Genomic DNA, 14946 nt, shown 5'->3' with positions numbered 1-14946 from the left:
TTCTTAATACATATTTCAGGGGAGAAATTTGAGAAGCCCAGAGCCTAAACTCGATCATTGGTTTTCTGGTCCTCTGTTTACCTTACTTTGTTCATGGACTATAATTGAAGACATCTGATAATCTTCATTTGATGAAAAAAATTTATTAAAAATAAAGTTTATTTTCTGATTATAAGTAGTGTCTCCTCAAACATATAAAATGCAAAAGAATAGAAAGAAGAAAAATCATCCAAATCTCACTACCCAGAACCATTGTAAATGTTTTATTATATTTTCTTTAAGCTTTTCAAAATGCTTTTTTAGAAAAACTGGGATAAATCTTGTTTTTGGGTTTTTTATATTTTCCGTTTTTTTTTTTTTTTTACTGGATGCTGTCACAGAATTTTACATGATTATAAACTTCATATACATTCATTTTTAAAAAATGGCTAATATTCCAGTGCTATAAGCTACTTAATATTTCCCTTTTTCAGATACTGAGATTGTTTTCAATTAATTTTCTATTTTAAAGGGAAATTTCACTGGAAATGTCTCATTCATTAGTGATTTTTTTTTTCAAAGAAATTTTAGCTTTTGGGGTTTATCCTTCCAGACAGCCTCTTGCATCATTCCTAGCAGGATTTCACTTGGAATTAAATTGATCCTTTTTAGTGTTTTAGACTTTCCAACAAGAATTTGGATATCTTTATTTAGTGAAGTTCTATATTTCAGTGATTTATTTTTATTTTTTTATTTCAGTGATTTTTGATCATAGGTCTCAAACATTTTGCAGAAAGATATTCTTAACTCTTATGTTTTTGTGGATATTGTTATGGTTTCTAAGTGGTAATTGTTAGTATATAGGAAGTATATAGGTTTTGTAAATTTATCTATCTTACTTTCAGACACTTAAATATTTAAAATATAAATTAATAATTTTGATACAAAGTTAAAAGTTTTTTTTCCTGAATTGTTGCTTGGCCCAGTGAATTTAGAAAGACACCAAAAACTTCTCCCTAATGGTGAAACATATTAACATGTTCCAAGTTGAGAACAAACTTTGGAATGCCTCCTTCGGTAAACCCCAGCACAGAGCTGCTAAGATTAGACAAACTGTTTGGGCTGGAACAAGTCAGGCCCTGGCCCTACATCTTTGCAAAGGAACAGAAAATTAATTTTCAAGTTTCAGTTGTTGCCTGCACCTTAAGGAATCAAATTGTGTTTTCTTCTACCACAGTCTCCAAGGGATATCAAAAGATGAATTATCAAAATCTATCTCTAAATGACCAAGGTGGTCCTATTCACTGCTTTATTTTCTCTTAAATGTGGGAGGGAAAAAAAAAAAGACCAACAAAACAAAAACAAGCAACAACAAAAATAAGTGGAAATGTCCAGCCTCTAGTGAATGTGTCTTACCTTTGCTCCTTTCCTTCCAATGCTACCATAACCTGGGTTGCCATCATCACCCTGTAAACAAAGGCATTAATTACAAATATCTCAGACTACAAACTGGAGGCAGGCTTACTCACATAGGGACAAGACACCTGGTTTTTTGGTTTAATTAGGTGAAAGCAGGAAGCAGGAGTCTCCCTCTGGGCCTGACCACTAACATTGGTGATAATGGCACTAAAGACAACTCCCCCTGACAGATATAGACAGTGCATTGTTCCTCAGGCTCACCTGTATCATCTGTAAACTGGGACTAAAAATTATATATAATTATGGTGTTATTATGAGGACTGAGTGGGAAAATTTTAGGTGCACAATAATCTCAATAAAAGGAGATAGTAGTGTTAGGTCTTCTGTTTAACACCTGTATTTTAACACCTTAGCTGTAATTCACTTTCAGCTTGCTAGATGAAAATAACACCTCCTAAATGCCTGGGCAGTGGCTATTGTCAGGCCCTTGCAGAAGGTCTTTGTGAGAAGTCCTGAGTGCTAGGGGAGTGTGGGCTGGGTTTCTGATGGACAGATTCTGATGGGAGGAAAGAATGGAAGAAGAATTACGGGGATGTTAAAGACAAGCTTTGTCCAGTTTATCATTTGGCTTCAAAAGCATCCCAGCTAGGTTGTTTGGTACCTGGGAAGTTGCTACCTTAGGAAAGCTGTCCAAGGAACTAATCCAAGTTGACGATAATATCTCAATTTCTAGAAAGCTATCAATTTCTAGCCTGGGATGGTATCTTTAATGCACTCTTCAGAGAACCACATGGGATATCTATTGAACTAAAAGATTCCAAGGTCAAAAGTCAGGTCAAAAGTAGTGATCAACACAAACCGGTAAGCCTCGAGGACCCGGGAGGCCAATAGCTCCTTTTTCTCCCAAATCTCCAGGTTCTCCCTGTCAAACAGAACAATGAAATATGTCCTTATTAGTTTGTTGTGTTGTTGTTTTTTGTAGAGGAAATTGGAAGCGATGGTACTGAGATAATAGTTGCTTATCCAACTGCATGCATGTGGATCACACACAGTGACGATGGATCTGTGGACTGGGACTTGTATAAGTGATGCAAGGAACTGCTGTTGTTGGCCAGTGAAGTCTCCTCCATTGATGAATGAAGCCTCAGCAAGTCTGATGCATTGTTTACTGCAAGCGCCCATCTTGGCAGCTCAGTGCCATGAACCACGCCCTTGGAAATGTCTTACCATGAGTCAAAGAGGAAGCTCTATACTGTTTAAAAAAAATAACAAGACTGTTTTCCAAGATGATCCATCAAATCATCTGGCTCTTCCAAGACAACAGACTTACTAATCTAGTTTTAAGCACTAATCAAAACAACCAAGGTAGCATGACATCCCTGGCAATAGTTTCTGACTTCTGACTAATTCCACATCTACAGTGGGTTATAAATCAATCTCTGTATTACACTGAGTAAAGCCCAGCTACTTGGGAAAGTTAAAATTAACACAGCTTTACAAAAGAAGGTTAGCTCTTTAAAAAAAAACCTTAAAATTTAAAATTTTAGATTTATAGAAATGTTAAAGAGGTACAGAGTTCCTATATACTCCACATCTAGCTTCCCCTATTGTTAACATTATATTAGTTACATTAGTAGGGCACATTTATCACAATGAATATTGATTCATTATTATTAACTAAAGCCCATACTTTATTCATATTTCTTTTTAAAGATTTTACCTAATGCCCCTTTTCTGTTTTAGGATCCTATTGAGGATATGGTATCATGTCTCCTGAAGTTCCTTTAGGCTATGACAGAGTTTATCAGATTTTCCTTGTTTTTGATGATCTTGACAGTTTTGAGGAGTACTGCTTAGGTATTCTGTAAGAAGTCCCTCAGCTGGGGTTTTTCCTCATGATTAAGTTGGGTTTTATGGGTTTTGAGGGTAAAGACCATAGAGGTAAAGTGCCATTCTCACCACAACATATCAAGAGAACATACTGTCAATGTGGCTATCACTACTGATGTTAACCATTACCATTTGGCTGATGGTCAAGTTTCCCCACTGTCTAGTTATTCCCCCCCTTCTCTTCCTATAATGTACTCTTTGAAAGAAGGAGTGTGGAAGGGTGCGCAGCCCACACTTAAGAAGTGGGAGTGGTTAACTCATTTTTAAGGATAGAAAGGCAACCCAGTGAAGTGTGAAAAGTCCAAGTGGACAAATGTCCACCAGTACTGAACTCTGAGACTAAAATAGAATAGGGTTTCATGAATGGTAAGTGGAAGATCGCATTCCCTGATATCTTTCTTTCAGGGTAGTGGCTCTCAAAGTATGCTCTGTAGGCCACCTGCCTCAAGGTTATCTCAGGTCCACATGCAAAGGAAATTCCTGGACCCCACTGGTATGGTCTCTGGTAATGGAGCCCAAGAATATGCCTTTTTATTTTTATTTTTTAAAGATTTTATTTATTCATTCATGAGAGATGGAGGAGGGGGGGCAGAGACACAGGCAGAGGGAGAAGCAGGCTCCATGCAGGGAGCCCGACGTGGGACTGGATCCCAGGACTCCAGGACCACGCCCCGGGCTGAAGGCAGGCACTAAACCGCTGAGACACCCAGGGATCCCCCAAGAATATGCCTTTTTAAATAAGCTTCTCAGCTGATTCTTATACATGGTGAAACTTGAGAACATCTGCTTTAATATAGGGAATCAAAAGAAGCTTTAAGGCTTGTCCGGAGTCACTTTGTTATTGGTACAGCCAGGTGTTAAGCCCAGTATTAATCATGAGTTGCTTGCCTCCCTGGGAATTTGAGCTTATTGGAATAAGGTAGGAGTAAGTCTTTGGGGGGCTCATTTCAGTTAATAATGAGTTAAGAGGATTCAACTTCTCTTGGGACTTCCCAAGGGATTTGGGCTTGCTTTGAGGGTGTATACTTCCAAATTTTTGTCCCTTACCCTTTAAAAGTCCCTGGCCCTGGGATCCCTGGGTGGCGCAGCGGTTTGGCGCCTGCCTTTGGCCCAGGGCGCGATCCTGGAGACCCGGGATCGAATCCCACGTCAGGCTCCCGGTGCATGGAGCCTGCTTCTCCCTCTGCCTGTGTCTCTGCCTCTCTCTCTCTCTCTCTCTCTCTCTGTATGACTCTCATAAATAAATAATAAAAAATATATATATTTAAAAAAAAATTAAAAAAAAAAAGTCCCTGGCCCTTCTTTCCTAACTCTCTTTTGATCCCTCTGTCATATGGAGTGCTTTCATTTTATAAGTAGACTTTATGTATCCATGGCATCTGCACACAGACAGAAATCCTTCCTCGCTGTAAGATAAATTTGGTTCTCACCAGTGATACCACATCCCCTATAGCCTTTTCTCCAGGGCAAGTAGGCAGCATTGTTTCTGTTCCAACTTTCCTTTCCAGATTATGACTGCTGTAGCAGACCTTTCCCCCTGGAGTTGATTATCTCTGTTATCCATGTATATCATTCACCCTCCAGTCAATGGTCCTTGCAACTCAACTGCTGGCCTCCATTATTTTAGCCCTTTTTAGCAGATCTTCATTACAAAGCTATCCCCTCTTCTCATTCTCATCCTCTGTATCAAGAAACTTCTCAGTTAATTATCTACTCTGACATCTTCAACCTTCTTCTGTTTTTGTCTTCTCTGCTAAGACACATACTACAGTCCTATCATTGAGAACAAATACCCAGCTCCAATCTATCCTAGACTGGTAGTTAATGTCCTTCCCCTGCCCCCAAGCCTAGCTTCTTCAAAGAGTAGTTTATAGCCCTGAATCCATTTCTTCCTCATTAACACATTGCTCAGTCCTTCGCAGGCTGTCTCCCTTTCTTTCTTCTTCTCTCAAATGTTACATTTTTGAAAATATTATTTGGAGCATCTGAGCCATGAGAGGCCATAGCTTCTTCACTCCCCCTTCCCTATCTACTCTGCACCAGCTCTACATCTGACCTCTCCTTCGTCTACTCTTCTCAGCATCCAGTATGCATTTCCTTCTTTCCCCTCCTTTCTAATAATTCACTATCTCCTCTTACCCTTCTTACAAATGGACATCACCAGGAGTCTTTTTAAAACTCCAAATACCTCTGAAACCACATCTCTTACCAGCCCTAAAACCTTTCTTCTATTCCCCAAACCAAGTGGTTCCTTCACTCCTATGCCACTCTTTCTGATGGCTTTCCTACTTTTAGGATGGTACTACACTCATGCTAGAAGCCTATGAGTCATCTAGGCTCTCGACCTTAGATTCCTACTGGAGGAATTCTCCAGAATCATAATGTGCCCCTCTGTCTTCACTCTATTAAGGCATCTAATCGCTGCTTCTCTTAGAGACTGCTAGAACATATCCACTAGTCTCCTAGCTTCCAATCCCTCAGTCTTCAAAATATTTCTACACCAAGTGGCTTATTCAAAATCCTTCCAAGTCTGCATGTGTTCATACATTCCATTAAAACACTTGTAAATAGAACTGTACTGGCTGCTTAATAAAGGGAGTGACCACAGACTTTTTTTATGTGCCTGTGAGAGAGGATCATTTTTCCCCCCAAATACCCACTCCCAGGATTTTCCAATCCTGTGCTTTCCTTCACATGATTTCTTTTCCCTGAAATCCTCCATGCCTCTTCTCTGCTTGCCAAAGTTTTTCTTATCTTCTAGGGTCTGCTCCAAGTCTGCATCCTCTATGATGGCTCTTTCTCCAGCCCAGAAATACTTTTTTTTTTTCTTTCAGAAATACTTCTAATACTATATTTAAACCTCCATTCTCAGACCATATCCTGGTCTACTTTATGCCATAGATCATGGTCTTAAAAATGTTCTAAATTCTGTGGGGATTGATTCCTTGTCATATTTATTATACAACCCAGAAATTCTTTCATTAAACAAATATTTATTAAGCAATTATGTGCCAGAAACTGTTCAAAGTACTGGGGATGCATCAGTGAGGTAACAGTCAAAGATCTCCACTCTCCTGAAGCCAACTTTCTAGTCCCACAGAATGCCAGTAGAGTGACTTTTTCTTAAAAGGTGTTTGGCAAAAGTCTGTATGTGTGGAGGAAACAAGAAAATAATAGAGGAGAGAGGGAAGAAGAGAGGGACAAATGAAGGTCTGCCCCAGAACAGTCTTCCTTCCCTGAGGTCCCCCCAGCTAAGATTGGGTGTAGCCCCTCATGAAATTAGGCTGAGCTGAAATCTTTGACCTCATCATGGTCCACACCCACATCTTTAGATGTTGCTGGCTCTCTAAGAATCAACCCAGGGTGTAGGGGCAAAAAGATGTTCTCCTTTGTGTTGAAAGGGCTCTGGCTAATACAACCAGACACACTTACTTTGAGGAGAAAACCTTAACTTTGGTGGGCTTAAAGAATGTGACCTACTTTAGTTCCTTGGCTTCCCAGATGGCCTGGACTCCCTGCTTCTCCTCCTCGTCCTGGAGGCCCCTGAAACAAAACAAGGATTGCAAATATAGCAGAACATAAAGCAACTTTCCCTTAAACCCTTTGTGTCTCTTCTAAGAGGAAAATGAACCACAGATGGGAAAAGAGTTATGGCTTTATTGATTTCTGCTCTGGAAAAAAGTACCACAGCTGTCAAATAAAAACTAGTAAATAAAAGAAAATTAATAAAGTAATTCATGCCAGATGTGGTCTAAATGATCATGCTTCCTTGTGAGTCTTCTTTTCCAAAGAGATTTTACATTCTCACTGTTTTGCTTTTACAGCAGATGTTGCTAAATGTCTAACATTTAAATAAGGCATTCCAAGTGACATTTGACTTTAAGTATGTCTGGTTCTTTGTTTTGGTGGAAAGCATCTTTTTAAGGTAAACATATTTATTTGCAAATAATATAAATTTGTCCAATAAAAAACTCAAGACACTTCACTCAAAATAATTATCATTAATAACAAAATATGTTCAGGTATACCAGATAAGTATTCCGAAATAGTTTTCTCTTTCTGATTGATAAGTTAGAAGAGTAAATGTACATAAACTCCTATCTGCCATTAGAAGAAAAATAGCTGTAAAATATGTAGAATTTAACAAGAAAAAGACCAATACAAAAAGGGCTTCAAGATCTTACTGAAGAACATAATAACCAAAGTTAAACAGATGGATAAACATACCACATATCTATTTGGAAAATCTCTTTGATATAATAGAAGTCTCTTGAACATTCTAGAAAGCATGTTTTATTGGAATAGCTTCAGAGCTGAACATTTAAAAATCCCAATTCAGAGAAAGCCCAACTGCCTTCCTATGTTGTTAACACTTGGGATCAGATTTTTCCTTTGGGATATCCAAACATATGGCAACAGAAATATCCTTTGGTTAAAATGTTTACATAGGTACTTGTAAATAATCCCAACACCAGTGAATTGAAATCATTTTCAAATATCTTTTTTTTTTTGCCATGGTTACTGTAATTTAAAAATAAATAAACCGAATCTGTGTAGTAAGCATATACTTAGCAAATTTTATTCAGAAAAAAATTATGACATCAACTTTAAAAAATTAAATCTTTAAAAAATTAAAAATGTAATGAGTTGGACATAAAAAGTTTTCTAATAGGAAAGACTGTTGAACAATACTTTGGTCACTTAGGAAAGATAATAATGATCTCACAAACTTCCATTTTGTTCTCTCCTTTTTATAAAAAAAAATGTATTTATTTATTCATGAGAGACACAGAGAGAGAGAGGCAGAGACACAGGCAGAGGGAGAAGCAGGTTCCCTGTGGGGAGCCCAATATGGGACTCAATCCCAGGACCCTGGGATCACACCCTGTGACAAAGGCAGATGCTCAACCACTGAGCCCCTCAGGTGCCCCTCCTCTTCCTTCTTTATCTTATTATTTTTTAAAGATTTTATTTATTTATTCACAATAGACAGAGAGAGAGAGAGAGAGACAGGCAGAGGAAGAAACAGGCTCCATGCAGGGAGCCCGATGTGGGACTCGACCCAGGACTTCAGGATGGCGCCCTGGGTCAAAGGCAGGCACTAAACCGCTGAGCCACCCAGGGATCCCCTATCTTATTTTTTTAAAAAGATTTTATTTATTTATGAGAGAGAGAGGCAGGCACAGAGACACAGGCAGAGGGGAAACTGATGTGGGATTCGATCCTTGATCCCCAGGATCACACCCTAGGCTGAAGGCAGCACTAAACCACTGCCCCCCCTTCTTTATCTTAAAAGAAGAATCTCAATTTCTTCACCTTCCATAGCTCTCAACCCCTTCCCTTAGAACTCTCACTTCCACCACTGCATGGGGCTAGCTACTATAACCTTCATATTCAATCCGGTTAGACTCTTTTTTTTCTTACTGTATTTGAGTTTGAGCATGTATTCTTTGAAACTTTTTCATTAATTTCTGTAACAGCTGTTACCCCAGCCTTCCTGGACCCTTCTCTGTCCTCTTTTCATTTGCCTCTTAAATCTCCATGTACCCTGCCTGCTGCTCCGTCCTTAGATGTCATTTTCTCACTTAATCTCCTCTTCCTGAGTGATACCCCCACAGATTCACATACCACTTTACAAAATAATTCCTAAAATACATGGATCTCCAGAACAAATCCCTCAACTAAATGCCAGACTCATATATTAAAATGTCTATTAGATACCCCATAGGAATTGATTACCAAGGATAATGATATTTAGTGTAAGTCATGCTTAGTTTCATATTCTCTTTTCAAGGAATGGTGCTACCCATTTTCTCCCTGAAATCCAAGCTGGAAATCTAGGTATCATCCTAGATCCCTCCCTTAGCTCATCTCTCAAAACCTATCAGTTACAAGTCCTATCCAGCGGTGGTGCTTTCCTGAATGTCGAAATGCCTGTTAGGAGATCACTGAAATTGGATCATCTACTAGAAGCAAATTCATTTGATTCTTCAAAAATCACAAGGAAGAAAAGTATTACAACTTATTCTCCAACAACTGGAACTTGTCAAATGAGCCCATTTGCTGCTTCTGCAAGCTCTAAAGAACAAGAGCACAAAAATGAACCATCAAACAGGACACCTGGGTGGCTCAACGTTTGAGTGTCTGCCTTCAACCCGGGGCATGATCCTGGAGTCCTGGGATCGACTCCCACATCAGCGACCTTGCATGGAGCCTGCTTCTCTCTCTGCCTATGTCTCTGCCTCTCGCTCTGTGTCTCTCATGAATAAATGGATAAAATCTTTTTTTAAAAAAAGTCTAAAAAAATAAAGGCAGATTCTATTGCCTTTCTGTATCCATCTCTCTTTCATTCCTATTGCTATCACCTACATTTACGCCTTCTTGCATTCTGTCTAAATTCCTGGGTTCCCTGACTGTAGTCTGGCCTGTCTCTAATGCATTATTCCCTCCTTTTTCCTTCTGATCTAAAATGTCAGGCTGATGTTGCCACTTTTTCTGAAATTTTGAATTCTGAGTAGCTTTCAGAATAACGTTGATAGTCTTTACTTATTAATATATAAAATCCCTCAAAATGTTGGTATTGCATGTCTCTGTAGTCATCTGGGACTATTTTTTTTTAAAGATCTTATTTATTTATTCATGAAAGACAGAGGGTTGGGTGGGGGGCAGAGACATAGGCAGAGGGAAAAGTAGGCTCCCAGCAAGAAGCCCAATGTGGGACTTGATCCTGGATCCCGGGATCATGCCCTGAGCCAAAGGCAGAGGCTCAAAGGCTGAGCCACTCAGGCATCCCAATCACTATATGTTTCACTCAAATCATCTCGAAGTCACCAAATACTTCTTGTTGTCTTTGGTCTCCACACTTGTGCAAGTTCTTCCCTTAAGCTGATCCATTTTCCATCTGGAGAGAGGTACAATCTCTCTCTTCTGAAAAGCTTACTTTTAGCATCACTGTTTCAAGAATACCTGAACCCCGTCTGTATTGGGTCTCACAACTGTCCTAAAGATCCCTCTACTCTGTATGTAATTGTTCATTTCTTTCTTTCTCTCATCTACTAGGTATTAGCCTGTACATTCCTTGAAGGAAGGGGCACACCCTGTTGGCTTCATATCTCTGGAATTTAGGACAATACCTAAAATGGCTCAATGCACCCATCCATTCTTCTAGCTATCCACATAACTATCCTGGAATAGCCCCCAAGAAGGATGAAATAATGTGTTTAATTTGATTTTCCATCTGAAAATTTTGAATATTTCACAGGAGAATGAAGTAAAAACATTTCAACTGTCCTTGACAATAAGGGGCAAATTGGAAGTCTTGCCTAGGGGCTCACTTTCTGTGCTTCCTTCAGACATAAAGAGCTCTGTGAGATGAAGGAGATTTTGGGGGAGATTACCTCATGTGTAGTCACTTTAAGCACACAAAAGCACAATGAGAGATTATCCTGTTTGAAAGCCCTCCAAAATAGAAAATTTCTTGGATGGATGGAGGCATGCATGCAGACAGGGCCTGGTCATCAGAACATCAGAAAATCTGATTCTATTTCCTGTGCAGGACCACACAAAACACCAGACTGGTGTTTGTGACTCCTTAAATGGGCCTCATGCTTCAGTGAATGGTTACCTGGATATATTACTACATAAATACTGCTAGTTATATAAGGGACCATGTTTTTGTTTTTGTTTTTGTTTTAAGATTTTATTTATTCATGAGAAACACAGAGGCAGAGACATAGGCAAAGGGAGAAGCAGGCTCTTCACAGGGATCATGCCCTGAGCTGAAGGCAGACATTCAACAACTGAACCACCTAGGCGTCCCTATAAGGAACCATATTTTTAAAGTAAAGATGAAATACTCCCTGCCACCCCAAGATATCAAAGAATCAAAAAGTTGCCTTGATTTGAGGCCAAAGCAGCTAAGGAATATAAAGAGAAGATTAGGGCATTTAAAGCAAAAAGGCACCAGCTAGAGGGGAAATCTTCATTGGCTTTGTTATAATGGCAACCTTTTGAGATTTATTTTGTGTAAAGCACTCTCCTAAAAAGTATATATTGACACTGTATGGACTTTCTCAATTCTTACAATAAAACGAGATACATATCAATGACACCATTGTTTACCAATAAAAGACAGATTGTCAAAGCATTTAACCCGAAATTACTGTTAATAGGAGGGTGAAATGGTTCTGAACCTGATTCTGACTCTAAACCAAACTCCTGGCCACTCTGCTGTTTTGAGGCCTATATCTGGGACAGGATTCCCAAACTCTACCAATCATGCACCACCTGAGATATGATATTGGAGTTTTAAAAATGTGAATCTCCAAATGTGATGCAGGAAGCTGGGGCCAGGTCTAACCTCTACTCTTGGGTCTTTTGCTCATGCTTAGACTCTGCTAACAGAGTCTTCTGCAATCAAAACTGCTCAATACCAAGTGTTAAGTGATGATAGAAAGGAGATGTTTAGAGTTTAAATGTTTTTAAAAACTGTCCTTAGCATTTTATCAGACAGGATTGCAGTAGGAGTTTGGGATTAATAGCTGGGGCAATGCCAAGGACACTTCAACTTTGGATGGGATTGGCTGTGCAGGCACAAGAGGCTCAGGTTCGTCTCATGCTTAAAAGGAATCCTGTCACTTATTATTTTCATGGGAATAAAACCTAACCTATACTAGCAACCAGTAAACTGTCAGGCCGGGTTGGAGCTACCTGAGGAGATTATATGCTCAGCATTTTTAAGAGTCAGATATGAGCTAATTCTGAGAAAATAAAAGATAAGAGTCCAGCAAAGGGTGGGCTAATATAAGAAAAACCCCCAAGATACCTGAGATATTGAATCTTGACAGTGCTGGTCTAAGACACAGCCTCTAACTTCAACTTCTAGTCCTTCATGCATCCTATACTCCATCCATGTTGAACCATTTATGGTTCCCCAAACTCACTTTGATATCTCCATTTAGATACCTGGCTCGTTTTCCCAGATGCCTGCCTCTCCCTTGGTCCCCTGGAGAACACCTCCTTTTCCCTGCAAAAGCTAAGCCACTCTTCTCTGGCTCTAATGCCGACCTTTTCCCCACCACTCTATCCTGGGTGTAAATCCATTTTGGCATTCAGTATATCAGATTTCAACTATTTTTTTTTAATTAATTTTTATTGGTGTTCAATTTACCAACATACAGAAAAACACCCAGTGCTCATCCCGTCAAGTGTCCACCTCAGTGCCTGTCACCCATTCCCCTTCCAACACCCCTAGTTCGTTTCCCCGAGTTAGGAGTCTTTATGTTCTGTCTCCCTTCCTGATATTTCCCAATATTTCTTCTCCCTTCCTTTATATTCCCTTTCACTATTATTTATATTCCCCAAATGAATGAGAACATACACTGTTTGTCCTTCTCCGATTGACTTATTTCACTCAGCATAATACCCTCCAGTTCCATCCACGTTGAAGCAAATGGTGGGTATTTGTCGTTTCTAATTGCTGAGTAATATTCCATTGTATACATAAACCACATCTTCTTTATCCATTCATCTTTCGATGGACACCGAGGCTCCTTCCACAGTTTGGCTATTGTGGCCATTGCTGATAGAAACATCGGGGTGCAGGTGTCCCGTCAGATTTCAACTATTGTTTACCTTGGTGTCTTTTATGAGATTGGGAATATGTCCTTTATTTAAAAGATTTTATTTATTTGAGAGAGAGAAAGAGAATGAGCAAGAACGCAAGAGCAGGGGAGCAGGGGGTGGGGGGAGGAAGAAGCAGACTCCCTGCTGAGCAGGGGGCTGGACACAGGATGCTGGGATCATGACCTGAGCTGAAGGCAGACACTTAATGGACTGAGCCACCCAGGTGCCCCAGGAGTATGTCCTTTTAACCTACTCTAGTATCTACACACAGGAAGCACTCAGCAAATATTTGAGTAAAAGAAATGGTTGATGGATCATCCAACCTAGGTTATGCAGAATGAGGAAATCCCATCATTGCAGTCCAGATTACATATTGTTATATTGTGGGATGCCAAGGCAGTTGAGCATTTGCCTTTGACTCAGGGTGTGATCCCCAGGTCCAGGATCGAGTCTCGCATCAGGCTCCTTGTGGGGAGCCTGCTTCTGTCTCTGCCTCTCTCTTTGTGTCTCTTATGAATAAATAAATAAAATCTATTTTTAAAAACCCATATTATTATATTGTTATTATCATGGACTTCCTTGGACTGGAGACTCATGCTTTGGGCATAATACATCCTTGCCAAATTAGGTAATACTGATGCAATACAATAGTAACAGACACACAGTACTGACTATATTGCAGGCAATGTTCTAAGAACCTACATATATTAAAGCATTTAATTTTCATCTGATGAGGTAGCTTCTATTACTACCCTTATTTTATAGCAGAGAAAATTGAGGCACAGAGAGGTTAAATAAATTACCCAAGGACACAGAGCTAGGAAGGTACAAAACTGGTGATCAAACCCAGGCAGCCTGGTTTCAGGCACTATGCCTTTGACTGCTATGTTATGCTTTCTAAAGAGGATAACAGAAATTCTGTTTTGTATCCCAAATTTGCAAGGAATAATTCCAGCCTTTCTTGATACTGCATATGACATTAGTGATTATTTCACTTAATAAAACTAAGAATAATTCCAGTACTAAGTAGAATTAGTATGTGTGTCTGATTTTCCATTCCTTTTCTAGGTGTTGATTACGTTAGTGTGTAACCCTAGGGTAAGCCAAACAAGAAAGGAACAAAGGAAGGTATAAAGGAATATGCTATTCTTTTCAAAGTTATACCTTCTTTTTCATTGTGCCACGGGCTGTATTTTTTTCATATCATAGCCATAAACTTGGTTGGATTAGCACATTTTGATTTATGCAGAATGCCCCAACACTGCATAAATTAATAAGTCTTCAGAACACTATCAACAGAAATCACATTCCTTTTTTTAAATGTGTATCCTAAGAAAAAAATTAAAGCCTTCAATTAAAAACACTCCTGTTAGGGGTGCCTGGGTGACTCAGTTTGTTAAGCATCTGACTCTTGATATCAGCTTGGGTTTTGATGTCAGGGGCCTGAGTTCAAGCAACACGTTGGGCTCCATGCTGGGCATGGAGCTTACTTAAAACAAAAAACACTCCTGTTATTCCATCTAAGTGGCAGGTACTTGTGTGCTGTATGAAGCATATGTCAGTGGATTTACAGAGCCAATAAAGAATAACACTCTCTTGCATATCTGATTGTGTTTGTAGCCCATGGTTTTCCTTTGGAAACAACAATTTTGAGATCCCATTCATCATGTCCTGAATATAGAAAATTCTACATATCTTTGAAATAGCACTTTCACTGTTGACAAGGGTATTTCAAGAAAAACAAGCAAAGAAAGAAAACCACGATTTCTAGCCAGATAAAAGGAAGAGGTAGAAGTGGTGCCTTTTGACTAGCGCTGCTGGCAATGCCAGGAGGTTGAATGATTTATAACTATAACCAATCTTGCCAAAGCAAGATTAAAGGGGTCTCACTCAGACAAGTACACTACAGGGCAAATGGAATAACTTATTGGAGTAACAGGCACTTGGACACAATTTTGGATTCTAGAAAAAGGGAATTACCAAGTTCTTTGGACTTCAACCCATCTACATCTCAATATTTTATATAAACAGATG

General features: G+C 39.3%; 1 protein-coding gene across 1 annotated transcript in view; it reads right to left on the bottom strand.

Moving 5' to 3' along the window:
• COL6A6 (collagen type VI alpha 6 chain) overlaps nt 1-14946 on the bottom strand; it is a 136864-nt gene that overhangs the window by 40712 nt on the left and 81206 nt on the right. The window contains exons 24-26 of the mRNA XM_026015506.2: nt 6769-6831; nt 2258-2320; nt 1396-1446 (exon numbers count right to left, since the gene is read on the bottom strand). Coding sequence (XP_025871291.1) covers nt 1396-1446; nt 2258-2320; nt 6769-6831 — 177 coding nt within the window. The remainder of the gene's footprint in view (nt 1-1395; nt 1447-2257; nt 2321-6768; nt 6832-14946) is intronic.

The sequence above is a fragment of the Vulpes vulpes genome, chromosome 11 (genome assembly GCF_048418805.1).
Source record: "Vulpes vulpes isolate BD-2025 chromosome 11, VulVul3, whole genome shotgun sequence".
Taxonomy (NCBI): domain Eukaryota; kingdom Metazoa; phylum Chordata; class Mammalia; order Carnivora; family Canidae; genus Vulpes; species Vulpes vulpes.
This window is presented reverse-complemented; position numbering and strand designations above follow the sequence as displayed.